We start from the raw sequence: 15591 nt of genomic DNA on the forward strand, positions 1-15591 counted from the left end.
TAAAAACATTTTATGCATTTAATTTTTATCACACCATGTGTGATGCACGTTCATTGCAGAAAATACATGTTATGGAAATGAGGTTTATTAGTGTGAGTGTTCCTCCCTTTTTTCTCTCCTAACTTATCCGTCCACCAAAAGGTTTCCAGCTCAGAATCCGATCCCACTTTCCCACTTTCCAGTTTAGAGGGTTCAGTCTTTGCCAGCCCAGTTCCTGGACATTTTGTGATGCACAATCAGAACTGGGGGGAGGGAGTAGTTAGAGAGAGATGTAGAGTCTGAGAGGCTGGAAAAAGGAAGGACTTGGGCAGAGAGGCTAAACTGATCTATTTAATAAAGAACAAGGAAGGAGAGGGAGAAGGAAAGTTAGAAGGGCAAAGTAGGAGGACTTTTATGAAGTATTGCTGTGGGGCATTATGTGAACTCCCCATAATTCCCCAAGTAGAGATTGGAATAACTCTGTATTTTCTGGCTCCAGGATCGTAATTCCTTATTTGCAATTCTTTATTGCAAACCTTGTAGAGCTTTGACCATGTAGAAATCCAGCATTTATTAGGGTTCTATACAGGAAAGTACAAAATATCATTATCCGATAAGTGAAAGAAAATAATCAAGTATTTATCCTGCCCTTTTTTTTTTTTTTTAAACAACTATGATTAAGCCTAAGTTCATCATAGACAAATTCTGGCTAACAAATGCAAATGGAATGGTAGAATAACAAAATCACCATTTAGTAACCTCTAATGAGATAATAGATTTAGACAAGGATCATCAGTAATCCAGGGATTCCTAAAACCATTGGGTGGTGAAGGATGGAAGGGAACTTTATAATATCAATAATACTTGAACTCATCAATTAATTTTAACATCACAAAAAGAGAGACACCCAAGAAAACAGAAAACATATGTTCACATAGAAACCTGTATATAATGTCCGTAGCTGCAGCATTATTTGTAATAATCAAAATGGAAGCAACCCAAATGTCCATTAACTGATAAGTGGATTTTTAAAATGTGGTATATCCATACAATGGAATATTATTCAGCCAAAAAAAGGGGAATGGGGCTTCCCTGGTGGTGCAGTAGTTGAGAGTCCGCCTGCCGATGCAGGGGACACAGGTTCGTGCCCTGGTCCGGGAGGATCCCACATGCCGCGGAGCGGCTAGGCCCGTGAGCCATGGCCACTAAGCCTGCGCGTCCGGAGCCTGTGCTCCGCAACGGGAGAGGCCACAACAGTGAGAGGCCTGCGTACCGCAAAAGAAAAAAAAGGGGAATGAAGTACTGATACATGTTACAACATGGATAAACCTTAAAAATATTATGCTAAAAAAATATAATGCTAAGTGAACTGAGATACCAAAGGCCACATATTTTATTGTTTTATCTACATGAAATGTCCAGAATAGGCAAAGACAGACAGAAAGTAGATTGGTGGTTGCCAGGTGCTGGGGGGTGGGTGGAACACGGAGTGACTGCCAACAGGTACAGGATTTCTTTAGGGGTTGATGGTAATGTTCTGGAATTAGGTAGTGGCAGTAGTTGTACAACAGCGTGACTATATTAAAAACCACTGAATTTTACACTGTAATTTTTATGTTATATGAATTATTTTTCAATTAAAAAATAATATCTAGAAAATTAAAAAGAGAGAGAGAGAACCAAAAATTATGTGTCTCTTGATATATTGCAGAAGCAAGTACATAGCATGACCTTAAAAGTGAACCTGAATTTGATCAAACCTCTAGGTATAAAAATGAGTTTGGGGGCTTCCCTGATGGCACAGTGGTTAAGAATCCGCCTGCCAATGAATGGGACATGGGTTCGAGCCCTGGTCCGGGAAGATCCCACATGCTGCGGAGCAACTAAGCCTGTGCACCGCAGCTACTGAGCCTGCGCTCTAGAGCCCGTGAGCCACAACTACAGAGCCTGCCCACAACTACTGAAGCCCACACACCTAGAGCCTGTGCTCCATAGCAAGAGAAGCCACTGAAATGAGAAGCCCGCACACCACAACAAACAGTAACCCAGACTCGCTGCAACTAGAGAAAGCCCGCATGCAGCAATGAAGACCAAATGCAGCCAAAAATAAATGATAAAAATAAAAATAAATATTAAAAAAACGAGTTTATAGGAAATTCACGGGATAGAAGGACATAGTAAATAACATTATGAGGGGAAAAAAATGTAATCTGTCAAATCTAAAAGTGGGGAATTCTTCAGGACAAGTAACTTGGTTTCTTCAATAAATAAATAGCAAGGGAAACTAATATGAATGAAAAGAAACTTAAAAGACATATCAACAAATGAAAAATGTGGTCTTTTTCAGGTCTTGATTCAAACAAAGGAACTTAAAAAATACTCATAAAGATATATACTGAAGTATTTTCAGATGAAATTAGGTAATGTCTGGAATTTGCTTCAAAACAATCCAGCGTGTAGTAGCAGGGAGTGCGGAAGGCAGTGTAGACGAGTCAAGACCAGCTGTGAGTTGACAGGTGTTGAACTGATGGTTAGATACAGAGAAGTTCATTACACTACTCCCTCCTACTTTTGTGAATGTTTCAAAATTTAAACACACACATAAAAATGAGGCTTGATTTATCCATGAAATTGGGGCATATTTAAAAGTTATATGTTATTTAAAGGAAGATGGGCTAAGGTCAAATAATTGAGTTTGAGGTCACTCGTGCTTTATTGAAAGCTGAAATTAAAGAGCATGTGTAAAATCTGAAGTGACCAAATTATTCTTATCATTATTGTTATTATTGCAATAACTAAATTGGAAATGGAGCGGGGGGACCAGGACCCTCCCAAGGAGGCAGGAAGCAGTGCAGCCTTTCGAACACCCAGAAACACAGTCAAACTAAGTTGTTGGCCTTCTGGCCCCAACCTGCTTTTCCAGCCCCGTTTCTTGGCCCCCCTCCTTTCCTTGCTCTCAGGCCACACCACCATTAATTCACAGGTTCCTGAACACCTTGACTTCCTTGCCTTTGTACTTGTTATTGCCTCTGCCTGCAAATCCCTCTCCTGTGAACACCCCATCTTCCTCCTACACCCTGTTCGCCTCCTCCGTCATAGGATTAGTCACTCCCTGCTCCATACACACCTCTATCACACTGTGAGGCAATTATTTATTTCTAAATCTCCCCCCACCCAATTCTGTGATGGCCCAGACTCTATCTTGTTTATCTCTGCATGCTCAGGGCATGACAGAAAGCAGGTAGCATTTGGTGAATGTGTTTTGGATAACAGACTGACTGAGTAACTGAGGAGCAGCATAGACTTTGGATGGCCCAGTGCTCCGTGTGGCCCCAAGAAATTTACTCAGACTTGGGCTCTCTCCCAAGATATGCCTGCTAAACTGGGGTACAACAAAGCAAACAGTCTGATCCAAGAATAAACAACAAGATCACCTGGTTAACACCAACCCAGTTATAAGCAAAAGAAAGAAGTTTAAGAGAAAAACTTGGAGCCTAGTAGTATGCATGAATTGTGTATTGGAAATGGGGAGAGATAATTTGGTGATAGGGGCAAGAGCTCAAGAGTCCTGTGAGAAATAGGGTGGCAAGCTAATAAAACAACACTGCTTTTTGACTTTTAAAAAACCTACAGACCCCAAATATAGAAGCCAGCAGCAGCTCCCTGATGCTTCTATCCTGCCAGCCCCAACGGACAATCCACCTACAGGGAATATTAAACAGCCAACCTGTGTCCTCTCAGCAAAGAACCTAGAGCTCTTAGTCACTACAAAATCTTTCCCTTCTTTTCTTTTTAGCGCTCTTAACACCTTACAACTGAAGGAGCACATCTGTGCAGGGGGAGAAAATACTCCATCAGAGGAACTTCCTAAAGATGACTACATCATACCAGATTCTAGAAAATAATTATTTGCTTACCTAATCTTATTTTTTCTTTTTCTTTCATAAATACTTTCTTCTGATGATTTTTTAAAAACTTGCTTACTTGGAAATACAGAAAAGTACATGAAATGAAATTAAAATTTCCCATAATCCCATCAGAAATAACATTAACATTTGATGTATGTGTGTGTGCATGTGTGCATTTTATGTAACTGGAATCATGTCATATAGAGTTTTATATATTTACCACTTAGTAGTATATTTGGGTATTTTTTCAGGTCAATAGTTATTTTAGAACATGATTTATAGTGACTGCCTAGTAGTCCATCATATAACAATTTACTTCAGCCATCACCCATAGGACATTTATGTTGTTGCCAGTTTTTCTCCATTGCGAATAATACACTGTAATTAATAGCAATCCTGGAAGACCTGCTAGGTCAGAAGGCATGCACTTTTTTTTTTAAGACATTTATTTATTCATTTTTGGCTGCATTGGGTCTTCGTTGCTGCACGTGGGCTTTCTCTAGTTGCAGAGAGTGGGGGCTACTCTTCCTTGCGGTATGTGGGCTTCTCATTGCGGTGGTTTCCCTTGCTGCAGAGCACGGGCTCTAGGCACATGGGCTCAGTAGTTGTGGCTCGTGGGCTGTAGAGTGCAGGCTCAGTAGTTGTGGCGTACAGGCTTAGTTTCTCCTCAGCATGTGGGATCTTCCTGGATCAGGGATCAAACCCGTGTCCCCTGCATTGGCAGGCGGATTCTTAACCACTGCGCCACCAGGGAAGCCCTGGCATGAAGTTTTATAAGGCTTTTGGTGCATGTTGTTGAATTGCCCTCAAGAAGGCTTATACCAGTTTATTCTCCCTCCATCAGTGTGTGAGACTTTCATGCATCCAAGGGCTATCCCTCAATCTACCATGTGTGAAAAAGGTAAGGTGTTTCTATATTTCTCACAATTGATATATATTTCGTAATCAGAAAAAAAATCATGTTCTTTTTTTAAAGAAAAAGAAGTTTTCCCCATTAAACAGATGGGAAACCTGAGGCCCATGGATGAATAACTTTTAAAGTCTTGCTTTTTGAAGCCTGACAGTTGGGTCTAGGAGATTGAAAAAAAGTATTTCTGGATAGAACCAAGATGCTTCTGAGAAGAAAATTCTAAGGACCTTGGCAGTTTCAGTAGCCAAGAATGAAGTCTGGCTCTGAAGAGAATGAAAGATGGCTCTGAGGAGACAATCAGGGGAGTCATCACAAATTTGAGGGGACAAATTTGGTTCTGAGGCCGCTGGAATGGGATTGGAAGCAGTCACCACTCCAGAGTTTCTGTTTTATAGAGACTTGGGGCAATCAAATTTGCATTTGCATCATTCATAGGATATTGAGAACGCTCCCCAAAGTACTGCTTGGTCTCATCACTGATCTAAAAAGACTTACAAATGGGCCAGGTCGGGTGGACCTTAGAGTATTAAATAGGTGGTTCTGAGAAGACAGTTTAAGATGGATGATTGGTGTTGAGGTGACTGAAAACTGGTTTTCGTTTGTTTGTTTGTTTGTTTTTTTGCAGTACGCGGGCCTCTCACTGTTGTGGCCTCTCCTGTTGCGGAGCACAGGCTCCAGAAGCGCAGGTTCGGCGGCCACGGCTCACGGGCCCAGCCACTCCGCGGCATGTGGGATCTTCCCGAACCGGGGCACGAAGCCGTGTCCCCTGCATCAGCAGGTGGACTCTCAACCACTGTGCCACCAGGGAAGCCCTGAAAACGTTTTTTTTTCGTTTTTTTTTAACTACTTATTTCAAGACTTAGTATTTTTTTTTTTTATGAATCAGTTACATATATGCATATGTTCCCATATCTCTTCCCTCTTGCGTCTCCCTCCCTCCCACCCTCCCTATCCCACCCCTCCAGGCAGTCCGAGCTGATCTCCCTGTGCTATGCGGCTGCTTCCCACTAGCTATCTACCTTACGCTTGGTAGTGTATATATGTCCATGCCTCTCTCTCGCTTTGTCACAGTTTACCCTTCCCCCTCCCCATATCCTCAAGTCCATTCTCTAGTAGGTCTGTGTCTTTATTCCTGTCTTAACCCTAGGTTCTTCATGACATTTTTTTTGAAAACTGGTTTTGATAAGGCAGCTGGAGATTCACTCTCTCTGACAAGCCAGTTTGAAGGAATTCAAAGTTGGTTCTAAAGAGATTCAAAGGTGTTTGGCAGGCTGGGATGGTTTTGTTTTTTGTTCTCCCAGATCCCCTCCATATGCTCTGGACCAACTTAACCCCAGTAGGTGCTTCATTAATTTGTTCAATAAATGAGGCCCAGTTTTGTTCTCAGGAGTTTGGTCTTTGGATCTGAAAAGATTCTAGGATGAGAAGTTGGTTATGAGCAGAAATGAGCTTCTGAGGAGGCTGAGATAATTTTCTCTGAGGCGGGCACCCACTTATGGTTCTGTGGAAATGGCGACTTCTGGGTTTGTCTGGGAACTCAGGAGGCACTCAGGCCCAGGTGGGCAGCCTGATTTACCTGGGTCACAGGGCTGGGAGAACACAGATTCGTTTCCATGCATTTGCCTCCCCAGATTTACTAAACCCCCTCCCTCCAAATGAGTCCCAAGTGAGAGCCTTAGGAGGGCCTCCCTCCCCACTATTTCCAGGCCTGCTCTTTGGACTCTAGTTTGCAAATCAGCGTCATGGTCTTAGAGGGCTATGTTCTCCCAGCAGAGAGGCTGGTCAGAGCCCAGGCCAGGGCAGCCAGCAGGAGAGAGGGCTCAAGAGGGTCACCCCCAGGGAGGGAGGACAGGTCTGTAGGACGGAATGAGCACTGGGAAGTCTACCTGGGGAATGGGCACTAGAAGACAGGAAAGGAAAAGATTTTAAAAATCTAGATGTAGTGAGGTATAAAGGGTTTAAAAATAGCTTTATTTACATACCATAAAATTCGTCCATTTTAAGAATACAATTCAATGACTTTTAGTAAATTTCCGGAGTTGTTCAAACATCACAGTTCATTTTTAGAACATTTCCATCATCCCCAAAATAAGAAGCTGATTTGCAGTCAAGATCTACTCTTTTTTTTTCTCTTTTTAATTTATTTTTGGCTGCGCCCCTCCGCATGCAGGACCTTAGTTCCCCCACCAGGGATCAAACTTGCATCCCCTGCAGTGGAAGCACAGAATCTTAACCACTGGACAGCCAGGGAAGTCCCTCAAGATCTACTCTTACCCCGAGCCCCTGGCAACTACTAATCTGCTGTCTCTATAGATGTGCCTTTTCTGGACATTTCATATAAATGCAACCATACAATATGCACCTAACTTTTTTTATTATAATGTCTTTAAGGTTTATCCATGTTGTAGCACACATCCATATTTTGTCCCTTAATGATTGCAGAGTGGTCTTTCGTTGTTTGGATCTGCCACACCTTATTTATCCATTCACCAGTTGAATAGAGATTTTGACTTGTTTACACTTTTTGGCTCTTATGAATACTCGCATCCATATCTTTGTGTAAACATGTTTTCACTTCTCTTGGGTAGATAGCCAGGAGTGGAATTGCTGGGTCGTATGGTAAGTGTATGTTTAACTTTATAAGAAATGGCTAAACTGTTTTCCAAAGTGGCACCTTTTTACATGCCTACCAGCAATGTATGAGGGTTCCAGTTTTTTCACATCACCAACACTTGTTATTGTCTGTCTGAAAAGGGTAACTGTTAAGGATAATCTTCTAAAATAAAGCAAGTCACCCTCTCCCCACACCAACCCCAACATATACCCAGGCAGGCAGCAAGTGCCAGTTTATCAGAGTTGGGAACCCACCCTCTGACCCCCACTGCCTTTTCACCCTCAGGCTGCTGCACAGCCCCAGGCTCCCTTGGCCCAAAGAGGAGAGAGAAAAGATGCAGTTGCAAGACTATCTCAGAACTGAGGGGTGGGAATGTGGTAAGATAGGGTTTGTGATAACTAGTGAGTGAGTGGGGCCCATGTTCTACAAAATCCATCCAGGTAAGATCCCCCAGGAGATAGTAACAAAATGCAACGTGTACAGATAACCTCTCAGGACTAGTCTCCCGGGACAATTTCCCACACCATCTGATCTTAGCCCCTTCCTCCTTCTGAGGTACGAGCACCTCATCAGTGTGTGGCCCACCATCCACCACGCACCTTTTCTCCTTAGAAAAGTATTGCTGAGGACTTAAGGACATTTGCCAAACTGAATAAATAATGACATATAAACAAGCATACCTTATTTAGCCCCAGACATATTACCAAGAAGATATAAACAAACGGGACGGAGTTTGAAATAGAGCAATAAAGATGATGAAGGGGATGGCTCCGTTTCCATGCAGAAAGATTAAATGAAGCAAAAAAATTTTAGGAGTCTGGGCCCTGACTCTGTGAGTGGGGGGGGAAGGGGGTGATTATTGCTTTGAGTAAGAGAGAGGGGAGTAAATGGGGACGTGGTGGGAAGAAGGTGCCAGAACGGGGGGGCTCTGGAGTGAATGGGCCCACACCCACACAAATACTTGTACTCAAATGCTCAAAGCAGCTCTATTTCTAATAGCCCCTAAAGGGAACCAACCCCAACGTCCATGCACAGGTGAGAAGATGAGCAAATTGTGCTATAGCTGTGCAGTGGAATACTGCTCAGCAATAAAAAGGAGTGAACTATTTATACATGCAACAACATGGATGAATCTCAAAATAACAATGCTAAGTGAGAGAACCCAGACCAAAACGAGTACATACGGAATTATTCAACTTGTATGAAACTCCAGAAAATGCAAACTGATCTATATAGTGACAGAAAACAGATCAGCGGTTGCCTGGGGACAGAAGTAGAAGAAGGAAAGACGTCCAAGGGGTATGAGGAAAGTTTTGAAGGTGATGGATATGTTCATTTTCTTAATTGTGGCGATGGTTTCACCTGTGTACACATGTCAAGACTCATCAAATTGTACACTTTACATGTACCTCAATTGTATTTACATCAGTTTTGTGTACTTTTATATGTACATCAAGTGTACCTCAATAAAGTCATAATAATAGCAGTAATAATAATAATAAACAATCTAAGTACTGAGGAGAATGGACTTATGGGAGGGCTTCCTGAAAAAGGAGATGAGATAGTTTTACTTGGATCTGAGAAACTGAGCCACCAACTTGACTTAAGAGAACATATCGAGTAAGCTTTGCCTCAAAAGGCTCTCCTAGGTTCTAGTACTGGGAAAAGGGAGATGGGATGAAAAATCACTGAAGTGGAGGGCTAGATTTGCTATTTGGGTGCAAAATCTTATTAGCACCCAAAGGCGTATGGGTAGAATGTTGACATCTTACTTGCTCAATACCTGCTTCTTTTAGACTTGGTCTCATTCCCCTTAGGACCACTGGGATCTCACTCTGCCCAATCTTCCCCTCTCAAGTTGCATTAAGTGTCGCTGCACCAGGGAAAACAGCAGAGGAGAGAGGGGAACGTTGGAGAGAACCCCTCTGACTCCATTGCACCCGTTCCTGACTCCATTTCTTCCTGGGGTGTGGGAGCTGTAAGTGGGGGCAGGTAGAAGGAAGCACACCTCAAACCCAGCCTGACGATAGAAGCTAAGCTCTGCCTTTCTGAGTGCTTAGAATCTTTCAAAATGAATGAGGCTGAACATTCCTGAAATTTAAGAGAAAAGAGTACCTCTCAGATACTAAGAGGTCAGGGTCAAGAGTCCTTAGGACCTGGTTTTCTTTTGCTTCAGAATTGAAACCTGTCCTTCGCTGGCCGAGTTCCCTTGCCCTCTCTCCTCTTCCACCCCATTCCTCTCTGTCCCTCTCCACATCCCTGAAGCCCTAGACAATGTCCCCAGGTAGCAATCAATTGTTCAACACTATCTGGGTCCCTTCCCAAACCTCAGCCTTTATGATGATGCGAGTTTTTATCAGCACTGCCCTGTGCCCTTGGTTTTAGATTTCCCTCACAGGAGCAGGAGTTAAAGTGAACACTTTCCTTTTTCTTTACACTATAGGACCTAAAAATCAGGCAATTATTGAGTCTTGGCCTATTTAAACATGCAAAGAAACTTAAATTTCAACTGTCAGAACCTAAAGAAACCCTGGTGACAGGACTAATAATAATTAGCTGGCAGGCTTGGCATCTGCATCAGAATCACCTGGCATGCTAGTTATCAAGGCCAGTTCCAGGACCCCATTCCAGACCTCAGGAATCAGATGCTCTGGGAATGAGGCCTAGGAATCTGATTCTGATGCACTGTAACAATGTAGGAGACCCTTTGCTTTAAAGGAACAGAGTGAGTCTCTTTGCTCCTTCTTTCGTATTTTATTCTTGCCATGTTTTTTTTCTTGGAAGCCTGTGATGAGAAATTCTTAAGAATGTGTAAAAGGCATAGTCTTGTTTTCCTGGGCCTAGAGTAAGATGGGGAGGGGAGGTGGGGCTGGGAAGAGGTGTGCCAATGCAAATATTGTCCCATCAGGACGTGGTGATTTTGCCAGGAGGCTACAGGGATGTGCCCGTTGCTAGAGAAGGTGGCTTTGTTCCCCGTGTTCCAGGCTGAGGAGTCTGGTGTCATGGGAAAGGGCAGAGATCAAACACTGCTGGTGCTTGAGGGGTAGAATGGAAGAGAAAGAATTGGGTTGATGCCAGGGGATTGCTGGAATTCCCCTGGCTCCGGGAGAGGTGTGGGTTGGTAACCAGGGAGACCCTTGGGGGAGGAGAAGGTGTGGAGGTAGGTTAGACTTCGATTTCATTCAGGGCCTGATATCCATACTGGATAGAGGGGATACTTCATTGTCCTTGATTTGGGGGTCAGAAGTTGGGAAGGGAGCCAAGGCTTGGGAATTCCAGGACACCAAATTTATTGCACCCATCTGACCAATGGAAGGTGGTGTCTGACCAATTCACAGAAGACTCATACCAGGGTTGGAGGTAGCGCTTCCATTCAGTAATCCAACCATCCATCCTCCCTGTCTCACACACAAAGCAAGCCAATCGGGCTGACTTCCACTTACTCTGCCAAACTCAACTTTTCCACCTTTCCTAAGCCCCTGGGTGGGTTGAGTGTCCTTCGCAGTACTCCCAGAGAGCCTCATGCTTGCCCATGTTATATGACCTAGCACCATGTTATAATTTTTGGCTTCATCTCTATCTCCCCAACTGACAATGTGCCTTGTTGTCATGGCCAGCTCAAGGTCTCTCACAGAATAGACAGATGCTCACAAGCCCACGAGAATTGCTCTGGCTATGAGTGTGGACCCTCTGGGGGCTGGGGCCAGAGGAACCTAGCACTTTAGGCCTCCTGCATAGTGGGGACAGACTTAGTCTAGGTGGAACAATAGACACCAGGCCAGCCTCCTGCCCCCTCTGCCCTGTGTCACAGGAGGCTGCCAAGGTTCACAGCTCTAGCTGGCAAGTAATGAGATTTTCTCCTGGAAGGATTCTTGGCTTGATAACTGGTCCTTGCCTCTTCTAACCTTCTTCGATACCCTCAGGGTTCTGGGGACATGGAGGATGGGAGGAAGAGTCTGAGGCAGCCCCAGCTTTTACTGTTTCCCAAAGCCCTCTGCCCACCCCTTATCTCCCCCAGGTGTATAGGGCAGGGATTCCCAAGAACACAGAATTTCCCTACCCTGGGTAGAGATGGAGGCAGGGCTGGTCAGACATTTGGGGCTAGAATGGTGCTACCTCTGGCCACACATGTTCCTCCTCTATCTCTGGCCTTTTTTAGCTTTCACTAACCAAGATAAGCCTGAAGCCCACCAGACTGAGGAATGGGCCCAGTATCAAGAAGAGGAGACCCAAACCCAATTCTCAAAGAATTCACTCCAGTGACACACAGTGGGCACGTCTCTGGTTGGAATATCCTTGTCTCTGGAAAAGCCCCTCAAACCCCTCGATAGAGACGGCTACTACAGAGGCCTCCCCCTAGCCCAGGAAACACACCCAACCACAGCTATTTTATTTTCCTTTTAATTTTTCTGAAGGATATACACCACATATCCCATGGGCAGTAAAGCGCATTCAACGTGTTTATAAGCCAAACAGTCACTTTGTTTAAGCAAACACAAGTACAAAGTAAAATAAAACCACAAAATAATGAACTGCATGTTCATAACATACAAAAATTGCCGCCTACTCAGTAGGTAACTACAACATTCCAACTCCTGAATATATATATAAATTTACATTTTCAGTTAAAAAAATAGACTTTTGAGAGTTCTGATTTTTAGATTTTGTTTTCTTACATTCTGGAGAACTGAAGCTCAAGCTCAGCCCTTTTCCTTATTTTGCTCCCAAAGCCTCCCCTGAATCACCACTCCTTGCCCCCCTTAAGGCTAGAGGTGAGCACATCCCTCACAATTGCACATGTCAAGCCGTCAGCAAGGCGCATCACACAAAAGGCACCAAGACGTGAAACTTTTTAAACCAAAAGGACAAAAAAAAACCCAAACCTTTCAAAAAAAGGAGAAAAACCAAGCCATATTTTGCCACATGTGAGAGTACAGTCGGGCAATATTTACAAAAAGGTTAACAGAACAACACTCTGAAACATGCTCCGATTAATACCAAGAATTGCTGTTTCAAAAAAAGCTTCAAACTTAATTGTCACAGCATCATCACAAAACAAAGGATCACCATTGGTTTGCTTGGCTTTTCTTTTTTTTTTTTTTCCCCAAAGTGAGGATCTAATTTCAAATAATACAAGAGTATGCAAATTATTTCACATCAAGAGTACCCCAAGAAAAACAAAATCCATGGCACAGACACTGTACAAGAGTACAAGGCTGGACTCTGAGGGGCCCAAACCCCATTTTGCCAACTTGATTTTCTAGCATTGAAGGGAGCAAGGGGTCAGGCATACGATGGAGATGATACTGAAATGATATATCCAAAATCCATGCAAATCAAGTTCTTTGGATAGAAGTGAAGACCTTGCACATGGCTGTTTCAGGCAGCTGAAGTCAAAGGGAGTAGGTCCTGGGGAGGAAAGGGAAGTGGACAGAAAGAATTGTTGGCCAACAGACCTTCCACAGCGACCCTGGGGTCAAGTAGAGGAGGATTTGGCTCTGAGAACCTCCATCTGACTTAAGAGGAGCCCCCTCCTACGGCCATCTCCTCCTCCCGTCCTTTAAGTCTCTTGTGTTTCATTTTCTGCCTTTTTCCTTTCCTTTCAGCAAATTTCAATTGTCCTGGGAGAAAACGTGGTCGTCATGTCCGAAAGCCCTGTGGAGGCGCTGAAGGAGTTGGTGACAGCTGAGGAAGGGAAGCTGCTGACCTGGGCAGGGAAAGCAGGAGGAACGGAGGAGTATGTGGTAGCCACGGAGGGTGACGGGAAACCACTGTGCACAGGCGATGGGTAGGTCGAGGAGCCGGGAGAGGAGTAGGAGGTGGGCACGGGTGATGGGTATGAGGTGGTGGCTGGGGATGGGTAAGAGGTAGCCACTGGGGATGGGTAGGAAGGGAGAGAGGAGGTAGCGGCAGAGGCCACACTTTTGTCTGCTTTCTTGTCCTTCTGCCGCAAGTGGATTTTGGTATGCCTCTTGCGTTCATCACTCCTGGCAAACTTTCTCCCACAGATGTCACAGGCGAATGGCTTCTCGCCTGTGTGGGTGCGGATGTGGGTGGTGAGGTGGTCGCTGCGGCTGAAGTTGCGCATGCAGATGCGGCACTGGAAGGGCTTCTGGCCGGTGTGGATGCGGATGTGGCGGGTGAGCTCATCTGAGCGAGAGAAGCGGCGGTCACAGGACTCCACGGGGCAGGCGTAGGGGCGTTCATGGGGGGGTGTCTTGCTGGGTCGGTTGGGGTACTTGCGCATGCGGCTGGGTTTGATGAGCTGGGACTGGTAGGTGGTGTTGAGGGCCTTCAGGTCCTGGGAGCCCGACTGTGTGGCAAAGGCCTTGATGGTAGAGAGTGGAGTGAGCGAAGGCTGCTGGGTACGGCTCTCCAGGCCCTGGAAGGGTTTCTGGTCTGGGGTGCCCAGGCCCAGGTCCCCCTGCTGTTGTGGAAACAGATAGTCAGGGATCATGGGGACCTGGAAGCCACCCTTGGCAGCAGGGTAGGCAGGAGGTGGGTACTGAAGCGCGGTGCCTGCTGAGCCTGGAAAGGCCTGACCTTGTGGCTCAGGGAAGATGTCGGTGTTAGGTGTGGGGAAAGTGGGTGCCGCTGAGTAAATAGGGCTGCTGTCGTTGGACTGCACTGCGCAGCTCAGGGGTGGGCTCTGAGAGGCAGAGGAGGAGGCCGCTGGAGATGATGCTGAGGATGAGGTGGCTGGGGGGTTGGTCATGCTAACGAGGCCGCTGACCAGGCTGAAAAGGGGCTCAGGCCATAAGGTGTTGCCACTGTTGGGTGCAGGCTCCAGAGAGAAGCGGCCAGTGTAGGTGATGGGGGGCAGCCGGGTGGTTTGGCTGGGGTAACTCGTCTCCACTAGAACCTTCTCGTTATTCAGAGTGATGTCAGGAAAAGACTCTGGCAGGAGAGAGAGAGGGAGGAGGCCTGGTTACTGGAGAGCAATCACTGGAGGGCGAGGAGGACCCATGCTGCCAGGCGAGAGGTCGGGCCAGCTACCATTGACTCTTGAGCTGGTTAATAATTGATAGCAGCAGATTGCAATGTTCCTGGACCCGATCCAGAGGCAGAACCCATTTCAACAACAGCTGACGCAAATACGGAGAATCCCCCTCCACTGCAGCTCCCAGCGTTCCGCAGCAGCGGCTGCGAGGGCGAGGGATTCCCGCCAGCACCCCCTCGGCCACCGCTAGTGCGCGACCCCTACCCGGGGCTGCCGAGACATCCCTGGCCAAGGATCACGGTCCTTCCCTGGGGACAGGCGGCAGGCTAGCCTTCCTGGAGGCGGAGGGGGCGCAGCCCTGCTCGTCAAAACAAGCCCTCCCCCTCTCCCCCCACCCCCGCAGCCCCACAGCTCTCCATCCAAAACAAAAGCTGGCTCCCCTGTGCACCGTTAAGGACGAGGAGGGGGTGGGGGGATGTCCCCAGGCATTCCTCTAACACAGGACCTTGGGGATGACAGGAATGGAAGGGAAACCCCACTTGCATCCCTGAAGTCTAGAAGCACTGCCGCGGTGAAGGGGCGCTGCAAAGGCCGTGGGGAAGGACCAGACGCCAGGATGGTGGCGAAGGGGCTAGCCCTCGACGTAGGCCACAGCTTACCTGCGGTCAAGTGCTCGTAGGGCTGCTCGCCCGCCTCCCCCTGAGGGTTGAAGGCGCCGCCGCTGCTGTTGCTGTTGCTGCCGCCCCCTCCACCTCCACCGCCCCCGCTGCTGCTGCTGCTACCGCCGCTGCCCTCCGGGGCCCCGGAGGCACCGAGGAACTGGGGAGCCCCATTGCTCAGCAGCATCATCTCCTCCAGCTTAGGGTAGTTGTCCATGGTGGGCGAATGAGGAAAGGAGCCAAAGGGGTCGGAGATCTGCAGCGGGGACATCAGCTGCATCTCGGCCTTGGCTGCCGCCATCCCGGACTGGCGGGCTGGAGAGCTGGTGTTGGGGCGGGTGGGCGCAGCCCGGGGCAGGAGCTGCGGGGGACACCTCTCGGGGGCCTGGCCAGGTCACATGCGGGGCGCGGGGCACACTGTGGAGAGCGCAGGTGGGGTCTGCCGGCTCGCCCTCGCCGCCGGCCGGTGTAGACGCGGCGCGGCTGCCGAGGCTGGGGTAGGGGCCGGTCCTGCGGCGGAAGCTGGTGGCAGCGGCGGCGGCAGCTGGCGGCGGCGGCTCCCCGAGTTCTGCGCGCTGGGA

The 15591-nt window shown here is 46.9% G+C and overlaps 1 protein-coding gene across 1 annotated transcript; it reads right to left on the bottom strand.

Moving 5' to 3' along the window:
• Positions 1-11796: 11796 nt before the first annotated feature.
• EGR1 (early growth response 1) lies at positions 11797-15591 on the bottom strand. The gene is made up of 2 exons (XM_027096260.1): positions 15011-15591; positions 11797-14308 (listed from the first exon to the last, which is right to left on the bottom strand). The coding sequence occupies exons 1-2, from the start codon at positions 15309-15311 to the stop codon at positions 13014-13016; spliced, it is 1596 nt and encodes a 531-aa protein (XP_026952061.1). The 5' UTR covers positions 15312-15591; the 3' UTR covers positions 11797-13013.

The sequence above is a fragment of the Aethalodelphis obliquidens genome, unplaced genomic scaffold, assembly GCF_003676395.1.
Source record: "Aethalodelphis obliquidens isolate GAN/ISIS:26980383/991018 unplaced genomic scaffold, ASM367639v1 scaffold4, whole genome shotgun sequence".
Lineage (NCBI taxonomy): Eukaryota > Metazoa > Chordata > Mammalia > Artiodactyla > Delphinidae > Aethalodelphis > Aethalodelphis obliquidens.

Excerpts from the sequence above, each read along its gene's own strand:
- EGR1 (XM_027096260.1), bottom strand. The coding sequence starts at position 15,311 with ATGGCGGCAGCCAAGGCCGAGATGCAGCTGATGTCCCCGCTGCAGATC. Across the intron at positions 14,309-15,010 it reads CTACGAGCACTTGACCGCAG|AGTCTTTTCCTGACATCACT; the intron begins GTAAGCTGTGGC and ends CTCTCCTGCCAG.